General features: G+C 48.4%; 1 protein-coding gene and 2 long non-coding RNA genes across 3 annotated transcripts; 1 reads left to right on the top strand and 2 right to left on the bottom strand.

Annotated features, from left to right (window-relative positions):
- Nucleotides 1-2,223: 2,223 nt before the first annotated feature.
- On the bottom strand, nucleotides 2,224-4,556 carry LOC136482847 (uncharacterized). The gene is made up of 4 exons (XR_010765217.1): nucleotides 3,474-4,556; nucleotides 2,916-2,946; nucleotides 2,436-2,567; nucleotides 2,224-2,340 (listed from the first exon to the last, which is right to left on the bottom strand). It is a non-coding gene; the product is annotated as an uncharacterized lncRNA (long non-coding RNA).
- Nucleotides 4,557-9,019: 4,463 nt separating this feature from the next.
- Nucleotides 9,020-9,403, top strand: LOC136480812 (uncharacterized). Its single transcript, XM_066478259.1, has one exon. It carries the CDS (start codon nucleotides 9,020-9,022, stop codon nucleotides 9,401-9,403), a length of 384 nt encoding a protein of 127 aa, XP_066334356.1.
- A 4,545-nt stretch (nucleotides 9,404-13,948) lies between these two features.
- LOC136484217 (uncharacterized) lies at nucleotides 13,949-23,431 on the bottom strand. The gene is made up of 3 exons (XR_010765830.1): nucleotides 23,139-23,431; nucleotides 21,937-22,088; nucleotides 13,949-14,761 (listed from the first exon to the last, which is right to left on the bottom strand). It is a non-coding gene; the product is annotated as an uncharacterized lncRNA (long non-coding RNA).
- Between the last annotated feature and the right edge of the window lie 244 nt (nucleotides 23,432-23,675).

Below are 23,675 nucleotides of genomic sequence, written 5' to 3'. Positions count from 1 at the left end.
TCGACCTTGATCAGCTCTACAACTACAGAGTTTGGATCTGTTTATGTTACTTTCAGCAACTCGATTATCTTATTTGGAATGCAACAGTGAAGGTAATTGTCACTTGCAGGCACACTCGGTTGCATGCTGGTACCTTAGTAATAGTTTTACCATGTTCTTTTAGCTATCAGTTTAGTTAGTTTAAAACCTTTAACTTCAGCTTAGTTGTTTCTTTCCTTGGTTCAGTACAGTAGCAGTAGTGCAGTTCGGCTGTGGGTAAATTTCAGATTTATTGGCTAATTTGGATAAATTTTGTACAGGTACTTTCTCTCAGCGATGATTTATGTTAAGTTAAACTTGGTGGCAGCAGCAATAGAGGTCTTGAAGATTTTTGTACAGGTATCTGCGATGGAATAGAATGCCAAATGAGTATTACGTGTCCTCTGATTATTAGAATTTTCATATTTATAACACCTGAAGTATAATTATTTCTTATTTATTCCAAATGTTTAATCTGGAAAATGGTTATACATTAGACAACCAAATTTTCTACATATGTGTAGTTGGCTTAGTGAAAAATAGCTTCTGATATGCAACAATTATTAGTTGGCTTAGATGAAGGAGATTTGATTGACGATGAGAATTCTAAGGTCCTAATTCCTCCATGTTGTCAAGTCTTAACTTGTTTTTCTTCCCTTCCTAATTCAATCTAACTCTAATGCTATGTAAGAACACAACTACTTGTCATGCTGCTGCTCTAATGTAAGGATAAGTTTACAGAATATTGTGTTTTTAACATGCTGTGCTCTTGTGATGACAATATTAAGCATATTTTATCTTCCCAAGCCTTTAGAGCCTCACCAGATAATTGTAGCCTTGCTGTTTTCACATGTATCAGTTCCGAACATATTTGTAGATGTCCTCTTCATGAGGCTTTGTATGATGTAAACCAGGAGTGGTTCTCCCTTGTTGCAGCAGCTTGCTGCTAATCAATAAAGGTTCCTTTGTCATAAAAAAAATATTAAGCTTCTGCTGCTATTAACCACCATATTAAGCTATTTGTAACATGCTGCTGCATATGCTATTGTAACAAGCTACTGCTGCTATTTTTTAGATTTGTCTTTGTATAATTTGGTACAAGCTACTGGTGCTATTGTAATAAGCTACTGCTGTTATTGTAACCGCAACTGTCTTTTTTTTAGTTGGACATGTTCTTCCAGATTTTTAGTTGAACAGTAACTATTGGTGCTGCTAACTTGATGCATTTTGCTGCTGCTAACTTGTGTCAAGTCAATTTCGATCAAGTTAAGCGATACATGGTGGTATATATTTTGTTGCTGCTGCTCGCATTTTGCTGTTGCTGCTACATGCATCAAGCTGCTGGGCTTCTATGCATTCTGTGGCTGGGCTTCTATGCATTCTGTGTTGTTGGCTTGTGCCATGGTAAACTATATGGCTTTATGCACTTCTGTATGTTAACTATTGTTGGATGAATACTTGTAATCTGATGTTGGTTGCAAATTTATGTGATATATTGTTGGATGGAAATATGAGTTATTTTATTTAATGTGTGGGCTGTGTATTATTTTATTTAATGTGTGGGCTGTGTATATTGTTGCAACAGTAATTATTTGAGCTGTGTGTGGGCTGTGTATATGGGCTGAATGTTCAAAAATGGGCTGTGTATATGGGCTATATGTGCTGTAGTAGTGGACTGAAAAGTGGGCTAAAAATTAGTGATGAATTTGGGTTGCAATATGCTGAAATGGGCTTGTGAAAATGGCTGAAAAATTGATGCGAAAATGGCTAAAATTGGGCCAAACTTGGCCCATCATTGATTCTGGCCTGTTAACAAATGAGCAGGTGTATCTTTGATGTGGCAATTGATTCGTGACGGTTATTTTTCGTCACAGGAAATGGGTTCGGGCTGGACTAACTAGGCCTCAGGCTCTATCGTGATGGTTTAAAACCGTCACCGTTTATGTTAATCCGTGATGGTTTTCGACAAACCGTCACGCATGTCAATCCATGATGCTCAATCCGTGATGATTTCTGAAACCATCACATATGTTGTTTACTGACGGTTTTTAGTGATCCGTGACGAAAATTTTCCATCATGGATTAACAGGATTCTTATAGTGCACTTTGCCATATATTAGTTAAAAAAACAATTTGCTATTTAACTGTTATATTAAAATATTTGCTCATGCATTCCTTAAAAGGTTTAGTATTAAAAATATATTGGCAGCGACGGTTTGTTACATATAAATCAGTTATAAGCTGAACAGACAACAGGCAAAACACACAGATGGGTGTTTCAAGGAAAATAGATATCCATACCGCAGAGGTTATCCGGTTCACCTAAAATATTGGCACATAGGAATAGAACCCAATTAAGGCATGCATCTAAGTCATCATCAAATCCTATAAGGTTCTATGAGAAACTGATATCGGACCTGTTCTTTGGTCTTCAGCTGCGCTACAAATCATTGTCTCACTTTTTTCCTTGGCATTGAAATTGTATTATTTAAAGCAGAGCCAACTGGAACACCATAGGATCTTGAGCCACCGGCATTCTCATCCTCGGCCTACAGTAGTTGAGGTAAATAACAATATGAACCAAAATAATCTGAGAAGCTACCTGAATGTCATCAGAAACTCAAGGTCTCACAAAATGACCCTAAAATCTGCACATTTCTTAAAATAAAATATAACTAACATTTTGGTGATGTTTGTAAAATGTTTTGGTTTGAACAAACAAAAAAAGATTTAGAAAAACACTAAATGCAAGTTAACACATTAAGACACTGAATGGAGAAAAATAGTTCTCTATACCTCCAGAGTGGTTAAAATATAAACGCTGTCACTGAATGAACTCATTATTGGTTACACTGAGCAGAAGGACCAAAAAGTCATAAAATTTGGTATCAAATTACCTGGAACGAAGCTATGCAGCTTATTTTGGATCTGCACATAGCATAAATATATGTACTTATTATGGGCTTGTGTAAGAAGGTAAGTATGTCTATTTATTGAGAATATTATAAGATTTAAGATGAATATAAATGAATGAAAAAATTAAGGAAGAAACAAGAAACAACTATCAGTAAATCAAACAATGAGTCTGGCTCATTCATTCCATGCGAATTCATGCCGTAGTTTTTTTTTTTTGAGAATACTACTACGAAATGCACAAGAAAGCATTAATAAATGTGATATAAAAGTCATAATTACAGAAAACAACAATGATAATGTAATTCACTCCAGTTACTGATTGACAACTTTCTCGTGATCGTGACTACAAACTATGTTTTTTAAAAAAAAAATGAAGTACCCTAATCATGAGGTTTGTGACCAATTGGCAGTATATGATTATTATACAAACAAATGATGCATAATTCTTACTGAGACTACTAATGTTTCAAAATAATGAATTTAAGAAACTTTTTCCCACAATAGATAAATTTGCACTTTAGTAATTAGCAGGCACATACCAATTTCCCATCCCCCATCTGATGAGCACTGAGGAGTCTTGGATTAGCAGCACGGGCGAGAGCCAAGAGATCAGAGATGGTGTTGCCCCGCTCCATTGGGTCTTCCCCCCTCCTGCTGCTTGCGGGGCCAGGAGAACAAGCGAGATCGCCATGGCCCACCTGATGCCGCTGCTTCCTATCTGACGTGATCCAACCGGGCTCGGCAATATACGGCAACACCAGCTAGATCTAGATGTGCAATATACGGCACCGGTGGCGGGGTCGTCATCGCGCTTGCGTACGTGGGCCGAACAATATCGCGGAAATAGGTGGGGGTGATGCGGATGGAGAGAGGCAGCGCCGACTCCATGGAGCAGACCGCTTCGATGCTTATCGGCTCCTGGATCCGCCAGAACGTCGTGACATCCTGCGCGGGAAGCCGAGGCGGTTGGCCGCCGTGACGATGGCCAGGCGCAGCAGACGCGGTTGATCGTTTGGGGCAGCGCCACAGCAGAGGGGATGCCAGCCGTCCGGAGATTTGCGTGCGTCCGGAGATTTGCCGCCCGACGCAACCTGAAGCGAGTAGCCCTGCTGCATGCCAGATGCCAGCGGTCTCACCAGTCGCCACCGAGGCTTCGAACGGAGGCCGCGGCGCGCGGACAGGAAGCCGAGCCTGGCAACATCGACGTCGAACATCCACCACGGCGCAGGCCGCCGCCTCCACACTCGCTGAGCGCCGCGGCTTTGGCAATTGGCAGGTCTGGAGTGTCCAGCGAGAACACCGAGGGAGGCGGCGCGGCGTCTGGACGGTTTGTCCTGCCCGTGATGCTGCAGACGGGGAAGTTGTCGCGCGGGCAAAGGATCCAGGAGGCGGGGCTGGCAATCTCGCGAGGACGCGGGTACAGGCGGGCGGGTAAGAAATTGCCACGGTGAAAACTTATTTTCCCAGGGTCGCTCGTTTGTTCAGGGAACACGAGTTTCGTATGTCAGATTGTCAGGAAAGAATCTGGGCCAACAATTAACATGTAATTAGATGTGTTAGATGTTGATCTAAGGGTGGAGATGTTAGGTGGGTAGGATGTTCTTAGGTAAAAGTGTTTTTCAATTCCTTCGCTCCTTTACAGTATAGATTCACATTCTCAAATCTCAAAAATATGAACGTTTGGTCGGCAAATATGCTACACAAGCATGTGTAAAACAATTACTTAAGAATTTATGTCTTCATTGCTCTCTAAGAATTTTTTTCTCTAATTCAATTTCTCTAATCTCTAACTTGATGTTCTAGTTCCTTTCTGCAGTAGCGTTACAGTGGTTGCAGAGCAGGATTGAGAAACTAATCACAATACCCGGTTCATACTTAGCAATGTCTGGATACCCCTTTGCAAGATTATTTTTTTATTCTGCACTACATCATTCTATAGCTAGAACTTAAAGTGATGCAGTAGCAGAACTAACCATCACAATTCATTTTTTAATTCCTATGCAGTACCTTTACCTGATAATTACTGAATACATTGTCAATTATCTACAGTACACATGGCCATAACAACTTAATTGGAGGTTCTCTAGCAAGTTAGTCTTATAGAGGTAATTAACTAGGCGTTTTTCGAGGCCCCTGGAACTAGAAGATCACATCACCGTCAGCAGGCTATGGAGCGCATACACTTGGAACTTGTATTTGTAGTCTAAAAAGATTAATAAAATATGTATCCCTCCTTTCTATTTGTGTACCTTAGTATACTTGCACGCCCGCATTATTTTTCCCCACGTGTAGAGAAATCCCTAGTGTGATTTTTCTCTCCAAACAGTTTTAAAAATCAAGATTTTCATTACAATTAACATACTGCAAAAATGCAGGATGCTGTTACACATAGCAGGTGGTGGCCATGTTCAAGTTGTTCGGTCCACAATTCCAACAACTTTATTTATCACAACATAAGGAACTGGTAGCACTACTTGTCGGGTACAAGTATCGGGGTACCTAACAGAGCGTAAAAGTAATGTATCTACATCTATTCCTCGGTGCCGAGGACGGACCTCCGTCTCGCCCGAGCCCTCTCGCAAGGCCCAAGTGGGACCAACCTCCGCCATCATCTCCGTTTCTCCCGAGCCCTGCTACAGGGCCTCGGGGAAATCCTGTTCCTCGGAGTGGGCCCCGCTTCTCCCGAGCCCAAACGAAAGGCCTCACACAGTGGAACCCCTCGGGAATAAGGCCCTCCCCCCAACAGGGACGAGGAGTCAAAGCCATGCCTTCACGGCAATGGGTCAATCTGCCACGACCCAAGCCATGCCTCTACAGCAATGGCGACTGTGCCACCAAACCCGCTCTCCACCACGACGTTGCCTCCCCGCGATGGGACGAACATCACCGCACACAGTGTATACGGTTGTGGTACGGTCTGACCACGGTCAGTCCGCCACGATGGCACCCACACCGCTACAGCCACAGAAGCGACGGCAACTGGGCTGCCTAATTCTCTCTCTACGCAAATCCAGGCACGCTCTCCGCCCACCCTCAACAGGACGAGGCGCACAGGCCGGGATATGGCCACAAGACATGACACCCGTCACGACCCACCACGCCTGACGCTACTGGAGCCACTGCTCACTACATGAAGGAGAAGAACGGCCACGCCCATACTCCCCACGCCAGACACTATAGGGCCAACTGCTCAGCGCCCAGTACGTCCGGCGCCATAGTGAAGACTGCTCATATCGAACAGAGAGGAAGACGGCCGCTCCCGAGGCCACCTTTTTGTTTTTCTGTTTCATCTTTTCCTCTTTTACTACTCACCACCACTGTAACCCTGGTCCTCCTCTTGAAACTATAAAGGGGGAGGTAGGGATGATGAAGACAGAGGGACAGACACGAGAAATCATGCCACAACAAACCACGAACTTGCATAACCGAGCACGCGAGCTCACACACACCTAAGAGATTTGGGATCAGCTCCCTCTCTCAAAAAACACCCCAGTGCAAGGCAACACGAGCAGCATTGCACACTGGACGTAAGGATATTCATCCTAAACTAGTATACACCCTTGTGTCCGCTTTGTACACCATCGTAGCCTGATACGCATAGTAACAAATTCACTAGTCCCGTGTCTAGAGCACGATTCTAGACACCGACAGTTGGCGCGCCAGGTAGGGGCCTACTGCGCGTCACAATCTTCTTCACCAGGCTTCGATGGCCGAACATCGCCGCATGCACTTGGCTCTGGGCTCTCACGTCCGGTTTGGGAGCCTAGACTTCCTCTGCTCAGGGGAGGATGATGACCTGGTCCTGCCCCCCCCCCCCGTACCGGCCGACGCCAGCGTGTAGGGGGAGAGCGGCCAGCTTCCCCTCGCTGGGTCATTGGACCCGCCTACGGACGTTGGCTCGGTAGCTGAGTCGATGACCGGCCTGTGCTTGCAGGACAGCGAGACTGTAGGAACTTGGGAGCATTTGGTCCCACAACCCCACATCGGTCCCACATGCGTGGCCTCACGGGCTGTGCAAGGCCGCATGGGCGTACAATCACCTCGCACGGCCCACGGGGAATGCCCTCACGAGCCCGACAGGTCATCGTCTATAGTCCCTCTCGGAGCTCCTAGCGAGTGCATCGGAGTGCTCAAGCTTCGGCTCCGATGAAAGCAGCGACGGCAGCTGGGCTAGTGCTGATACTTCCGGACTCAACAACCTGGGGGCTTTGTGCCACTCCCTGTGGCGCTAGCCGCTATCTCCTCAAGGATGGTGATTCCGACGAGGAAAGCTATGACCCATCTTGTGAGTGCTTTATGTGCGATGGAGATGGAGACTCCAGCGAGCGTAGCGGCGAGCACACCCCGATTGGCGTCGCCGCGGAGCGGGCCAGGGGATCAGTCATACCACCGCCGGTAGGGCAACTGCAGCCCCATTTGGAGCAACTTCGAGAGCTGGAGAGGACGCACGAGGAGGAGCGACGGCAGCTGGAGCAACTACTCGCGGCACTCAGGCAAGAACCTGGGGATCGTGGCGACGGTGGCGTGGCCCAGCGCAGGGCTCGCCACGTCAACCGGCGCATATGCAACGACGATGGTAATGAACAACCACCACCCTTCACTCGCGCAAGCCAGAACGTGGCTGCTGCTACGATCCTCCTCCGATCGATGCCCGAACCATCGACTTCGGAGGGACGGCAGGCCCACGGGGAGCTGCGCACCCTTCTCGAGCGGGCTACGATGTAGCAGGCCGAGAGCTCTGTGTCTCGACGACACGGGGCTGCACCGACAGCCCAACTCGACAAGGAGCCTTCGGTTCATCCCGAATGGTAGAAAGTGGGGAACAAGCCCCCATCTGTCCATGATAGCGTCGGCAACAAGTACGACGCGCGCAACATCCTCAACGCACGTAAAAGGCACAAAGAGGATGGTGCCAGCCGTGGTTACCACCCTTGCCATGGCGGCCGCTACGACAGCGGGGAAGACCAGAGCCCATCACCCGAACCTCCAGGCCCTCTAGTCTTTAGTCGGGCCATCCGCAACACGCCATACCCGTCATGGTTCCGACCACCCACCACCGTGGGCAGATACTCCGGGGAAACCAACCCTGAGCTCTGGCTCGACGAATACCGTCTATCTTGTCAAGCGGGCGACGCGGACGATGACTTCTTCATTATCCGCAACCTCACACTATTCCTGGCCGACTCAGCGAGGGCTTGGCTAGAAAGCCTCCCCGCTGACCAGATTCACGATTGGTCCGACCTGCGGAAAGTTTTCGTGGGGAACTTCCAGGACACCTATGTACGCCCTGGTAATCCCTAGGACCTCATACGCTGTCGGCAAAAGCCGGACAACACTCTACGCGAGTACATTCGGCATTTCTCCCGACAGTGCACCAAATCGCCCAGCGTGATGACGCCGAAGTCGTCGGCGCGTTCCTCGCAGGAACCACCTGCAAAGAGCTAGTCCACGAGCTGGGGAGCGATCGCCCATGTACCACTAAGGATCTTTTTGATATCGCCACCAACTTTGCCTCTGGCGAGGAGGCAGTTGCGGCTATTTCCCCCGACGACACCGAAGCCCAGGGGAAGCGACAGGAGAACGCCGGCGAGGGTGGCTCCGGCCTCAACTCCAAGAAAAAAAGAAAAGGCAAGCAGCCACGCAGGGATCCTCTCGTGGTCACAGCAGAGCGCAAGAACCCCTGGGCCCCTCCGGAAGGTGGCCCGGGAGTTTTTGACGAAATGCTCGAAAAACCATGCCCATATCACAAGGGCCTAGTCAAGCATACTCTCCGGGAGTGCGGCATGATGAAGCACTACTTCTCCGGGGTGCCCAGGGGAAAGGCAATTAGGGAAAGAGACCGGAAGAGGACAAAGGCAGTGGCAAGGACAAGGATGACGACTTCCCCGTTGTCAACAACTGCTTCATGATCTTCGGAGGGCCCACAGCCTATGACTCCAAGCGCCACCGCAAACTGGAGCGCCGTGAGGCCTACACCACCGAACCAGCCACGCCCGACTTCCTCGCCTATTCCGGACCCGCCATCACCTTAGGCCGCGACGATCACCCGGATCACATCCCGTAGCATGGGCGATATCCGCTCATCATGGACCCCATCATCACCAACACACGGTTCACCAAGGTGCTGATGGATGGAGACAGTGGCCTCAACATCAACTACGCCAACACCCTCGATGCCATGGGGATTAGCGGGGCCAAACTCCGTGTGAATGGAGCACCTTTCCACAGCATCGTGCCAGGAAAGCGGTACATGCCCCTCGGACAGATCGACCTACCCGTCACTTTTGGGTACCCATCCAATTTCAGGAAGGAGACCCTCACCTTCGAGGTAGTCGGATTTCGCGGCACCTACCATGCCATACTGGGATGGCCCTGCTATGTGAAGTTCATGGCCATTCCAAACTACACCTACCTCAAGCTCAAGATGCTAGGGCCCAACGGGGTCATCACCGTTCACACCACCTACTAGCACGCGTACGAATGCGACGTTGAGTGCTGCAAGTATGCCGAGACCATCATCGGGTCCGAGGCACTTGCGGTCGAGTTGGTAGCGTGTGCCAACGAGGTTCCCAACTCCAAGCGATCCGCCGGCTCCTTCGAGTCCATCGAGGGAGTCAAGGAGGTCCTCCTCGACCCCAACAGCTCTGACGGCAAGATTGTGCGCGTCAGCACCTCCCTCGACCCCAAATAGGAAGCAATGCTCGTTGACTTTCTCCGTGCGAATGGCAACATGTTCACGTGGAGTCCCTCGGACATGCCTAGCATTCCGAGGGATGCCGCTGAGCACTCCTTGTACATCCGGGCCGGCTCCAAACTGGTGAAGCAACGTCTGTGCCGCTTCGACGAGGAAAAGCGCAGAGTAATCGGAGAAGAGGTCCACAAATTACTGGCGGTTGGATTCATCAAGGAGGTACTCCATTTCTCGATGCTTATTCTTGCTACCATCAGATTTCAATGAAAGGGTCCGACCAGCTCATGACTTCCTTCATTACCCCTTTGGGACTTACTACTATGTAACCATGCCTTTTGGCCTCAAGAACGCAGGGGCCACATACCAGCAGTGTATGGTCGCCAGTTTTTGGGGACCTCATCGGGCTGAACTGTTGAGGCTTACATAGAATGACATCGTAGTCAAAACCAGGCGAGCTGATAACTTAGTGGCTGACCTCAATCTGGCCTTTCAGGCCCACCGAGCCAAGAACATCAAACTAGGGTCCCGAGGGGCATGTTGCACGGCTTCATCGTCTCTGAGCGTGGCATCGAAGCCAATCCAAAGAAAATTTCGGCCATCACCAACATGGGTCCGATTCGAAATCTAAAAGGGGTGCAACGAGTTACAGGATGCCTTGCGGCGCTAAGCTGCTTCATCTCATGCCTCGGCAAACAAGGAATGCCCCTCTATCGGCTCCTGGAAAAGACTGAGCGATTCACATGGACTCCCGAGGCCCAGGAGGCTCAAGGCGCTTCTGACAAGGGCCTTGGTCCTGGTGCCCCCAACCGAAGGGGAATAGCTCCTCTTGTACGTCGCGGCCACCACACAGGTGGTGAGCGCCGCCCTTGTCGTAGAGCTACAGGAGGAAGGTCATGCCCTCAAGGTCCAACGTCCAGTCTACTTCATCAGCGAGGTCTTGTTCGACACCAAGACACGCTACTCCCAGAGCCAAAAGCTCCTGTACGCCATCCTCATCGCCCGAGGAAGCTGTGCCACTACTTCGACTCACATCCGGTCACGATCGTGTCTGCATTCCCTCTTGGGGGCCCTCGAACTCATCGAGGAAGGCATCGCCTATGCCCCACAAAAGGCCATCAAATCGCAAGTGCTAGCTGACTTCGTGGCAGAGTCGACCGAGACCGGGACCCCGCCGGCCCCAATGGAACAAGAGTACTAGACGATGTACTTCGGTGGGTCGCTGATGAAAATGGGGGTGGGAGCGGGGCTCGTCTTCATCTCCCCCTCGGCGTCTGCATGAGGTATATGATCCGAATTCATTTTCCTGCATCTAACAACGTGGCTGAGTATGAGGCACTTGTCAATGGACTACACATTGCCACCGAGATCGGGATCCGAAGGCTTGACGTCCTAGGCGACTCCTAGTTGATTGTGGATCAAGTCATAAAGGAGTCGAGCTGTCACAACCCCAAGATGGTGGCATACTGCCAGATGGTCAGCCGTCTAGAAGACAAGTTCGAAGACCTAGAGCTCAACCACATCGCAAGACGCTTCAACCAGGCAGCGAACAAGCTCGCGAAACTGGTGTCCGCCCAGGAGCCGCCTCCCGACAGCGTCTTCGCCAATGACCTGTATAAGCCCTCGGTCGCTTACCCAGGATCGGAACAGGACGGCAACAAGCCGCCCGAGTCAGCCTCGGTGGCTGGCCCGGCCCTAGCCCCCACCGACCTCGAGGTCATGGAAATCGATGAAGACCTGGCCGCAAGGGACGATCCCTTGCCGGACTGGAAAATCCCATATCTTGACTACCTACTCCGAGGTGCACTCCCCTCTGATAGGACCGAAGCCCTACGCCTCGCACACTGGGTCAAGTCCTTTGTCTTGCTGGAGCAAGAACTCTATAGGCGGAGCCCCACTGGAGTCCTACAAGCGCTGCATTCCACCAGAGCAAGGAAGAAAGCTGCTACGAGACATCCACGGGGGCTCATGTGGCCACCACGCTGCACCACGCACCCTTGTCGGGAACGCGTTCTGGCAAGGTTTCTATTGGTCGACCGCTCTGTCCGACGCCACCGAGGTAGTATGCTCCTGCGAAGGATGCCAGTACTACGCTCGGCAAACTCACCTGCCAGCCCAAGCGCTACAGACGATCCCCATCACATGGCCTTTCGCGGTCTAGGGTCTGGACCTTGTCGGGCCGCTCCAGAAGGCGCCCGGGGCTCCTGAGAAGGACATGATTAGCAGCAAACGCCACCTTGGGTATCTAGAGTTGAACTATAGTGCAAGTGCACATACAATAGGGATAGGCGGTGGTGAGGCAGAGCAGCAGCCACAACAGAGTGTGACCGAGGAGGTATTGGAAAAGCTCTGCCCTCCAACTTGCCTAGAGAATCTTCATGTGATAGGAGGATACCTTAGTCGCCAGCTACCAAACTGGATGTGTGCTCCAAAATCGGCGGACTTTAAGAGCCTGAGGTATTTGAGGCTAGAGAACCTGCCTTGCTGCACCCAGCTTCCTGATGGTCTATGCTGCCTCCCATGTTTGGAATTACTGAACATCATAGATGCACCAGCCATCAAGCGTGTTGGCCCCCAATTCATGGCGTCATCCACCTTGGCAGCTGAAGTTTCCACTACCACTACATCTGCACTGTTTCCGAAACTGAGAGAGCTATATCTGGTTGGGCTATGTGAGTGGGAAGAATGGGAATGGAATGACCGTGAGGAGCATATTGATGTGGAAACTGGCATAGCCATGCCTTGTCTGGAGAAACTCTTGATCAGAAACTGCAAGCTGAGTTGTCTTCCACCAGGCCTCGCCAGCAGCAAGAGGCATGCTCTTAGAAAACTAGACCTGTACAAGCTCACCAGCCTGACACATGTGGAGAAATTCCCTTCAGTAGTGAAACTTGATGTGTTTGACTGCCCTGAGCTGAAGAGCATCAGCAGCCTTCCCATGTTGCAAAAGATTATGATCGTTCGCTGCACAATGCTGGAGGTTCTAGAAGATGTCCCAGCACTCGACAGCCTTGTACTGGAGGACACCACCATGGACATGCTTCCAGAATACCTGCGAGCTGTGAACCCAAGGTATCTTGATTTGGCTTGCAATAAGAAGCTACGTGAATCCTCCTTGTCACCTGGTAGCTCTGAATGGAACAAGATTAGCCACATTAGAAAACACAACATTGTCTGCATCAGAGATTGAGATATGCAAGTTCAGATTAATATTGATCGAGGTGAAGGCTGAGGACCGCGCAATACAAGCTGCATCGAAGGTAGCTCATGCATACAGGTAATAATTTGCATTCTTTTCACTGGGCTCAGTCAGTTTTCAGATTAGTAGCTGTTGCTTGTGCTCTAAGTTCGTTACATTACAGAGTAGTCTAACCTCCATGCATCAATCACTGATACGATCAATTACTTGTGTGAATAGCAGGAGGAAAAGCTTTCATTCCACCACAGACACGCACAGCCAGAGGCAACATTCGATATGGTGATTAAACTGTGTTGATACAGCAAGACAAGAAGACATCCACAATTGTTAACAATCAGTTGTCTTAGAAAAAAAAAGTGTTTTTGAACACATTTTCCCTCTTTCAATCTCGCACATGTATGTTTATTATCACCTATATTTGTAACTCATTCGGCTGAGTTGCATGATTTGATTTCTTCAAGATAATTCGGATGTTAATCTAAGACTCATGTTAAGTGTTGGTTGCTAAGCAATATATGCTGGAGAATTGTGTTCGAGATGTCAATACTTGCAATGCAGTATATGACTAAAATTCAACAACAAAAAAAGGTTTCCGCTTAGATGGACTCTCTCTGAAGCATTACCATTAGTCCATTACCATACTAGCATAAAAAGATTTGCCAAAGTTCTTAACGCTACAAGAAATGCATAGAAGATTACATCATAGCTCATGAACTTTACACCAGATAACAATGCTGATGAAATCTTACGGATGATAGGGTCAAACCATCAAACTTGACTACAATCAGGACAAGGAACACAAGCAGTGCACGCTGGCCAAACCAGGCACAAGCACAGAAATGTAGCACAAAATTGTGTACAGTGTACATGAATGAAAGAAGCAAAAGTCTGACAAATAATGATCTCACCAGTCCGTCATGATAATTCAGACAGTCTTTAAGAAATCAACAGGCAATGGAGCAACAGAGTAACTGTAGAAGAAAGAGATATGCAATCATAGTACACGTATATTTTCACATCAGAAGAGAACACTGGAATTGCACCATCTTTCCGGAGAATGCTTTCCCCCTCCTAGACAATTGTGCTAATAAGCACACAGAAGCAGGAAAATTTCTTTTGAAGGTCAACTGGGGACGCGTTCCCCACCTGATTTTAACATTGTCATGCAGAAAAATGCCAAAACAGACAGAAGAGTACTCTGTAGGAGCTCCCAGCCCCTCCAGTTTCTTCAAAAAAAAATGCCAAAACAGACAGAAGAGTACTCTGAAATAGCTAGCAACACAAACCGACCAAGCCATTCAAAATCACGGAAATTGCACAGGAATGAAACAGAATGTAAAAAGATGAAATATGCACGCAGAGAAGTAACCATCAACTAGCCCATCGTTATGATTTTAGTTCAATCCATCAAAGCCAAAAGGTATCTCGAAACAGCAGTGCTACAATCCATGGATCCAACAATGAACCACTAGCACAATAGAAGAGATAGTGCAGGCTAGCTGAAAGCAACAACCATTATTCTTCACACTTAGTCGACCACCTAGATATTTGGGCCTGCACCACTGCCTCCTGATGGTGCATCCTCGTCGATGCCACCAGCCATGTCAGCACCAGCACCCTGGTACATCTTGGCGATGATAGGGTGGCAGATGCCCTCCAGGTCCTTCATCTTGTCCACAAATTCATCTGCTTCAGAAAGCTGGTTGTCATCAAGCCACTGGATGGCACCATCATCTGCATCCTCAATCTTCTTGTCAGTTGCGTCAAGCGTGGCGGTGATCTTCTCATCCTTGATGGTGTTATACATATTGTAGGCATAATTCTCGAGCGCTCCTCATCCTCAGACTTGTACTTCTCAGCATCCTAGACCATCTTCTCAATCTCCTTGGTCAACCTTCCTTCTCGTTTGTGACAGTGTTATTGTTCTTCTGGCCAGTCGCCTTGTCCTCAGCAGAGATGTTCAAGATCGATACCATTAGCATCAATATCAAAGCAAACTGTGATCTGAGCGACGCCCGTGGGTGCAGAAGGGATGCCAGAAGCTCAAACTGTTGTTTTCCCGGGTCCTGGTCCTTCTTGGTGGGGATGCTGGTGTTCCTCGTGATCAGAATGGTCATGACACCTCCAGCCGTCTCCAGACCAAGAGAAAGTGAAGTAACATCTTACAGCAAGAGGTCGTGAACCTTCTTACTGCCCTCACTGTTGGAGCTAGACAAGCTCCAGAATGCCGTTAGCGTCGCCGGACCCGATGGTGATCACGGCGAGATAAATCCTCAGAGATGCAAAACTCAAGATCGCGCTTGTTTATGACGCTGCAACCAACCGCAGCTTATACGGCCTTGTGTTCCTTGTATTTATAGACTTGCTCGAGGTTTACAGACTCCAAACCCCCCACGCCACATCGCACAAAGATCGCAACGCAGTTGTTCCGCGGCGTGCGCTACGTGTGCTCTGGACGACATGGCGTGAGTCTATCGGACTCAACCGGATGAGCCGTGATCGAGCACACCTACAATCACGCCCTCCTGACCTGACTATCACAGACTCTTAACGGACTACGATTACATATATATTGTGCAACAATTTAGCTAACAAAACACCCCCTAAACTTGATGCACTTTGACGACACCTAAAGCACTCCTCTGCTCCACGAACTTGACTCGTCCCAGCGCTTTGGTGAAGAGATCGGCGAGCTGTTCTTCAGTGCCAACATAATCAACTTCCACCTTGCCTTCTTCTATGCATTCACGCAGAAAATGATACCTCGTATCAATGTGTTTACTGCGGTCGTGATGCACGGGATTCTTGCTGAGTGCTATCGCGGACATATTATCCATGAGTAGCTTCACTGTCATCTCCTTAGTCCCCAACATGTCTGCAATCAGTCGGTTCAGCCAAATGCCTTGACACGCTGCTGCTGCTGCTGCCACGTACTCGGCTTCACACGAAGATAAGGCAACAATCCTTTGCTTCTGTGATGCCCAGGTAACAAGACTACTCCCAAGGAAATAGCCAATGCCTGTTGTGCTCTTCCTATCTTCGACATCTCCTGCGAAGTCACTATCACTGTATCCAACTAGAATTGGTTTCAGTTTAGCACCTTTATCATACTTGCAGCCATATCCGAGAGTACCCTTCAAGTATCTCAAAATGTGTTTCACAGCAGCCCAGTGTTCTTTTCCAGGTGCCTCCATGTACCTACTCACAACACCTACGGCATAAGCTAGGTCAGGCCTAGTGTTGATGATGTACCTTAGGCTCCCTATTATACTCCTATACTCTGTTGGTTTCACAGGTTCTCCATCTTTCAGCTTTCTGAGTTTCAGTCGACACTCCATAGGAGTCTCACATGAGTTGCAATCTCTCATGCCAGCAGCTTCTAGTATCTTGACAGCATAGGAACTTTGACACAAAGTGATGCCATTTGCATCTTGCTTTACTTCAATTCCCAAATAATAACTTAGAAGCCCCAAATCACTCATGCTAAATTTTTTCTTCATCTCATTCTTGAAAACGTTGATGTCTTTCACATCTGGTCCAGAGATGATCAAATCGTCGACATAAACTCCAACAAGCAAAAATGAGTTCCTGTTGCTTCTCCTATAGACAGCATGATCCATCTTGCTTCTGACAAAACCCAGAGCCAACAATTCTCTGTCAAGTTTTGCATTCCACGCCCTCGACGCCTGCTTCAACCCATAAAGTGTTTTTCTTAACTTGAGGACCTTGTCTCCATTGCCGACTACAAAACCTAGAGGCTGTTGCACATACACGGTTTCAGACAGTTCACCATTCAAGAATGCAGATTTGACGTCCATATGGTGAACTTCCCAACCTCCTTGTGCTGCTAGTGCCAACAGTACTCGTACAGTCTCAATCCTGGCAACGGGAGCGAACACCTCCTCAAAATCAACACCAAAACGTTGAGCATACCCTTTGGCAACCAAACGAGCTTTGTATTTGACTATATTCCCATCAGGGTCTTTCTTGATCTTGAAAACCCATTTAAGGCCAATTGCCTTGTGTTTGGGTGGCAACACACTGACATCCTAGGTCTGATTAGCTTCTATCGCCTGCATCTCTGCTTGCATGGCATGTCTCCAACACTGCTCGGCCAATGCCTCTTCAACTGATCTTGGTTCCTCAGCTGCAACAAGACAGATGCCACTATACTCGAAATCATGTAACTCTTCTGTAGTTTCCAGCAAATTCGGTATGGTTCGATATCGCAGTGGAGCGCCATCAGAGTCAACAGACTGACCGGTGGGCGGAGTCGCCCATTGCACCATCGGTGCACCAGGGATGGAACTGGGAGTGTGTGGATGTGAGTTGGACGCACCCCCGGACGATGGAATTGACGTAGCAGGCGACCCCAGTTCAACAGCGTCAGGTTCAACATTTTCAGATGCTTCAGCGGCTGTTGTCGGACGAGGAACAGTATCCTCCCAATGAACCTGAAACATATCAGGCGTTTCAGTCGTTCCTCCATTTGCCCTGCTGTCATTCCCTTCCCAATTCCATGACTTTGCTTCATCGAACACGACATCCCGCGTCACCATAAGCTTGTCTTTCACCGGATCATAAATACGATAACCCTTTGTCCCCGGTTCATACCCGAGAAAAACTCGTGGAACAGCTCTGTCAGTCAGCTTGCTTACCCCGGGGCCGATCAGCTTAGCATAAGCAACACACCCAAATGTTCTCAGGTGTTTGACCCCTGGTTTCCTCCCAAACCATGCTTCAAAAGGAGTCTGCCCTCTCAGACTTTTCATTGGAGATCGATTCAGAATATGTACAGTCGTTCTGACGGCCTCACCCCATAATCAGGACGGCACATTCATACTCTTCAGCAGACAACGTGCCATCTCGACCACTGTTTGGTTTCTCCTTTCCACAACCCCGTTTTGTTGCGGAGTATACGGGGTGGTGGTATTGTGCTTGATCCCATTCTCACTGCAGAATACCACAAATGCTCCTGAATTGAACTCTCCTCCACGATCTGTCCTGAGTGCCTTCAGGCGACGGCCTGACTCTAGTTCTGCTGCTGCTCTGAACCTTTTGAAACAGGCGAGTGCTTCACTTTTACACCCAGCAGCTCAACCCACATGTACCGTGTATGATCGTCCACGATGAGCATGAAGTAGGATTTTCCTCCTGGTGTGGGCGGTGTAATTTGCCCACATAAATCTATGTGCACCAGCTCGAGCCCCTGTGATGCACGCCACGCTGAAGCCTGAGGGAAAGGAGTTCGGTGTTGCTTGCCGAGCGCACACCCGTCACACACCTGTTCCACCTTCCTGATCAATGGCAACCCTTCCACCATCTCCTTAACGCCAAGGTCACGGAGTGCTATGAAATTTAGATGCCCAAAGCGAGCATGCCAATGCCATGCTTCTTCTTCCATCTTGGTCAGCAGGCACACAGGTGACGTCAAATTGACTTTCATCACATACAAGCAATTTCTTCTCTCTGCCCAAACCACAACTGAGCGAGTAACCCCAAGTTGTTCCTGCTCGAACACTTCTATAATGCCTTTGTCAATTTCTACCCGACACCCAACCTCCTCTAGTTGACCAAGACTCACTATATTGCATCTTAAAGAAGGGATAAAATAAACCTCAGTGAGTACGCGGTGCTCCTGATTCCTGCCGGCCATGGTCACCGCGTCGACACCGCAGATCTCTACGGTCGAGCCATCTCCGAATCTCACTGCTCCGCGTACAGATTCATCCAGATTTGCCAAGGACGCTCTACACCCTGTCATGTGATTGGTGGCGCCTGTATCAAGCACCCATGAGCCCACGACATGCTTCACCGGGAACACCCGTTCCTGATTCAGGAACAGGCCTGAACCACTCGTGCTTGGCGTGCACAGTACATTGCACACCTGCGCAACGAGCAGTGCCGGGTTCTTGTCCGTGTCTCCACTAACATGGTGTGCAGCCTCTTCATGGTCTTCTTTTGCAGATTTCTTGTTTAGGCATTCTTTCGCCCAATGCCCAAACACTCCACACTTCTTGCACCTCCCATTGCGTCGGGGTGTTCCCGACGACGGGTGACAGCCGGGGTCGCGCTTGTCACGGTCATTCTTGCCGCCACCACTACGCGCTCCGCTCTTGTTCTTCTTCACATAGTGGCCTCCACCTTTGCCGCCCTGAGAGGATGACTCCGACCACACCATGCGACTTTTGTTTCTCGCCATCCACTCATCCTCCGTGAGAAGAAGGGCGGGCTTTGCCTTGTCAGTGACTTGATCCGTCATGGGTTCGAACCTGTCCTCGGCTGCCCTGAGACGACCAACAAGTTCTTCTACATATAGCGTCTTCAGATCACAAAACATCTCAATCGTGACCGCCACCTGGTTGTAGCGTGGAGGCACGACTCTGAGAAACTTCTTCACGACCCGCGTGTCATCCACGCTCTCATCACCAAGGCCTTTTAGATCGGTAGCCAACTTTCCGATCCGAACAGCGAAGTCGTCAATCGTTTCTCCTGGTTTGAACGAAATTGACTCAAACTCTGCGAGCAGCTTCTGTGCATTGACCTCCTTGACTCGTTCTGCCCCCAGACGCATCGATTTGATAGCCTCCCATGCCTCCTTCGCCGACTTCTTATCAGCAACATGGAGTGCATCTCAGGTGGCATGCCACGGATCATGGCGCCGAGCGCAAGCCGATCACGTCGCCGTTCGACCTTGTCGCTCTCGATCGCGTCCCACAGATACATAGCTTCAAGATTGCATTGCACCTGAGCGGACCACTCTTGATAGTTCGTGAGAGATAGCATCGGCCAGACAAGGTTGCCTAACGCTTGATTCCACGCACGCTCCATGGTCTCCTTCTCCTTCTCGCCACTGCTGCCTATGTCGACGGATGTCGATGTTCACGTCTTCTGGATCTTGGACTTGATGGATTCGTCCACCCAGCACCTTCCTCATCGTCTCTCTGCCGCCAAACGTTGCCTCACCGGCTTCAATACCAGTTGTTGGAGCTAGACAAGCTCCAGAACGTCGTTAGCGTCGCCAGACCCGATGGTGATCATGGTGAGATAAACCCTCAGAGATGCAAAACTCAAGATCGCGCTTGATTATGACGCTGCAACCAACCGCAGCTTATACAGCCTTGTGTTCCTTGTATTTATAGACTTGCTCGAGGTTTACAGGCTCCAAACCCCCCACGCCACATCGCACAAAGATTGCAATGCCGTTGCTCCGCGGCGTGTGCTACGTGCGCTCTGGACGACATTGCGTGAGTCTATCGGACTCAACCGGATGAGCCGTGATCGAGCACGCCTACGATCACGCCCTCCTGACCTGACTATGACAGACTCTTAACGGACTACGATTACATATATATTGTGCAACAATTTAGCTAACACTCACCACTTAAATGGCAACCTGGACAGCAGCACCGTAGGCAACAACGTCATCTGGGTTGATGCTCTTGCCCAGGTCTTTACTATTGAAGAAGTCCTGAAGAAATTGCTGCACCTTTGGAATTCTAGTGGAACCACCAACAAGGACAGCATCATGCACATAACTCTTGTCCATCTTTGCATCGGTGAGGCACTTCTCAACAAGCTCCATAGCATTCCTCAAACCTGGCACGGGTGATAGTGGAGTAGAACTCAATGCCCTCACACAGTGTGCCAATCTTAATGGTGGTCTGCGCCATGGAGGACAGGTTCTTCTTCGCCCTCTCACAAGATGTCCTCAGCAGCCTCCTGAGAGCCCTGGGGTTGCCAGTGATATCCTTCTTGTTCTTCCTCTTCAACTCTTGGACAAGTGGTTCACCGTTCGGTTGTCAAAGTCCTCACCATCAAAGTGAGTGTCACCAGCATCATTGGTAGCCTCTGGGAGTCAATGAATTAGGCAGGAACAATGACAACAGCGTTCTTCAGGAAACGTTGGGTAACCCTCAAAGTGAGTGTCACCAGCATCATTGGTAGCCTCTGGGAGTCAATGAATTAGGCAGGAACAATGACAACAGCGTTCTTCAGGAAACGTTGGGTAATAATGGAGGTTGGGACTTGGGTCTGACTAAGATTTATAACGAACGAAGGTGTGTTGATGAATTAAATTCTGTGTAATATAAACCCCAACGCAAGCAGACAAACACAGTCAAAGCATGTTTGTCCTCTGCTTTTTCCGACCCCTGCCAACACCTCCATATCCTCTCTGCAGATGTTCTGCTTTGCACCAGTATATCGTATACACAGATGCTCTGCTTTGCAAGGAAGGAAAACTTAACCGATCAGAGCAGATCACAACCCGAATGCTCTGCTTCCTTGCGACACCATGTATGCATGGGTGCCATTGAGAAAGGTGAAGGTACGGAAATTATTATGTACACCTAGACCAAAATAACATGAGCGCAGGAAGGAAGAGATGCGGAAATTATTCAGATGAGAAAAGTGCTGAGCATCTGACGGAGGGGATCCCTGCAACCAGCCATGCTTTAGGTGGAGAAGGATAGATGTGGATGCAGTTACCACAGATTTTTTTTTTTCGAAAAGGGAAGCTTTATTAATTTAGTTAATTAACGGTGCACATTCATCAATCATCAGGCAAGGAATAACTCGAGCTGTAGGAAAAAAAAGGAACTGCTGAGTTGCCTTTATACAACTATATGTAATGCCGGCCTGCTTTCATTCTTAATTGTTATATATGACCTAATTAGCAAGATATACATGTGTATGTTGCATAGATGTGAGCAACAACTAGATCATTTTTGTTTGTCATTGAAAGAAATGGATGCATCTTCGATTAAGGGAAATGCAGGTATAGCGCTATGTTTGTACATTTTTTTGCCGTTTTATGTTTGTACTACTTTAACGGATATGACTTTTTCCTTTTGGTTGGTTGTAGAAAACAGAGCAGAGATATTCATTTCAAGGGGTGAAGGTGGTCGTTTGTGGTATTGGCTGCGGGACACTGTATTTTTTTTCTTTGCTCCAGGTATACTGGGTGGTGTCCTACAGCAAATAAATTAGTGTCCTACAGCGTGGAAAATAAATTTCATTGTCCCACATCCAATTTCACGGGAGTACTGTCCTGCAGAAAAAAAATTCTTTACAAATTTGTGATCGAGCCACGGAGTGAACATGGGCTGCTTACCAGTGGATGGTGACATTGTGAGTTGCATGGTTGACGACCTTGACAAGAACATTATCGCCCTCTCTTGCATAAAGGGTTGGTCCTGGGAACTTGCCATTCATAGTGAGGATGGGCTTGGTCGACCAAAGCCGTGTCATGTTCCTCTTAACCACCTGTACAAAAAGTCAAACTATGCTATCAGTGAGATGATCTGTCGCTGCCTGGCTGGTGATGTGCTCTCATGTTTTCGCTATGGAAGCAATTTTCTTGTCCTGATCAACCTTAAGTTGTGCAATATGGAATGGCTTGACTATTGTCGGAAGTTTCTGCAATACCAACGGAGAAGCCCTGTACCCTCGGTGGTGGTAAACTGGCTGATGACCATTGCATGCATGTGAGGTAACATAACTAGTGTTGTGTGGTACTGCTTTCATATATTATCAATAACATGCGGAAGTTCTGTGTGCAGCACAAGAAAGTGATGATGGTAAGCTAAGGCCTGGTTTAGTTTCCAAAAATTTTGACCCCAAACTATCACATCGAATCTTGCGGCACATGCATGGAGTATTAAATATAGACGAAAAAAAACTAATTGCACAGTTTGGTTGGAAATCGCGAGATGAATGTTTTAAGACTAACTAGTCCATGATTAGCCATAAGTGCTACAGCAACTAATATGCGCTAATGATGGATTAATTAGGCTTAATAAATTCGTCTCGCAGTTTCCAGGCGAGCTATATAATTAGTTTTTTTTATTAGTATCCAAAAACTCCTTCCGACATCCCAAAACATCCGATGTGACATTCAAAAATTTTCATTTCGCGAACTAAACACAGCCTAAGCTGTCGGACGCGAAAGTGAAGGTCGGGTCGTCTTCTCGGCCTGGCGATCATTTAGCAGATGCAGCAGTGCGCCGGAGGTGGAAGCCCTTGCATGTGTTGAAGGCCTGCGGAGGGCTGTACAAGGAGGGCTATCCCGAATCATTGGCTTCATTAATTATAGATGAGGCAAAAGGAGCGCCCGTATCTACTCGGCCATATGAGAAGCGATACGAGAGATAGGTCGGACATTGGCTTCATTATAGATGAGGCAAAAGGCCTCACTCGCCTACTCTACGGGTGGAAGATATCCCAAGTAAAGAGAGAGATAGTAATCAAGTAGAAATACTTTAGCTAGTTTAGCTAGCAATACAAATTCGGAAGAGACATGGTGGGGGCGCGCACCTGCGTGTGTTGAAGAAGCCCTCAATGTCGATTGTACAAACATTTTGCCTAGCTAATTGAAGCTCTCTCTTTGCTCGCAAAAAAAAAAAAAAAGCTGTGGGATGCATGTGGTCCTCACGTTGAACTTGTAATGGCGGGTAATGGCGTGGGCGCCAAGGGCCTGAAGCAGGATGCAGCTGGCCGTCAGGAGAAGCCGGACGAGACGGCACGGCATCGCCATGCCTTGTTGCCTCTGTAGATCGGATTCAGAGACTTCAGAGATGGGCGATGTACAGAGGAGGGGGGGAAGAGACTCTGGCAGTGTCCAGTGTGCATGGAATGACAGGGCAGCGCATGCTTATAATGGCCTTTGGGAGGTGCTGCGTTTGCAGCTGCCATGTCGTTTTTTATTTTAGGTAGGGAAGCCTTGTTCGCCAAGGCTACAGCTGCGGTAGGAAATTTGCAACACCACACTGTCTACTGCTGCGGGAGTTCTCTGTGATTTCCCTCCGATGTATTTATTTAATTTAACTCGTTGCATTCCATTTTTACCTTCAG

The sequence above is a fragment of the Miscanthus floridulus genome, chromosome 9 (assembly GCF_019320115.1).
Source record: "Miscanthus floridulus cultivar M001 chromosome 9, ASM1932011v1, whole genome shotgun sequence".
Classification (NCBI taxonomy): domain Eukaryota; kingdom Viridiplantae; phylum Streptophyta; class Magnoliopsida; order Poales; family Poaceae; genus Miscanthus; species Miscanthus floridulus.
Note: the sequence above shows the minus strand (reverse complement) of the source record. Positions and strands in the feature narration are given on the sequence as shown.

Excerpts from the sequence above, each read along its gene's own strand:
- LOC136480812 (XM_066478259.1), top strand. The coding sequence starts at position 9,020 with ATGGACCCCATCATCACCAACACACGGTTCACCAAGGTGCTGATGGAT.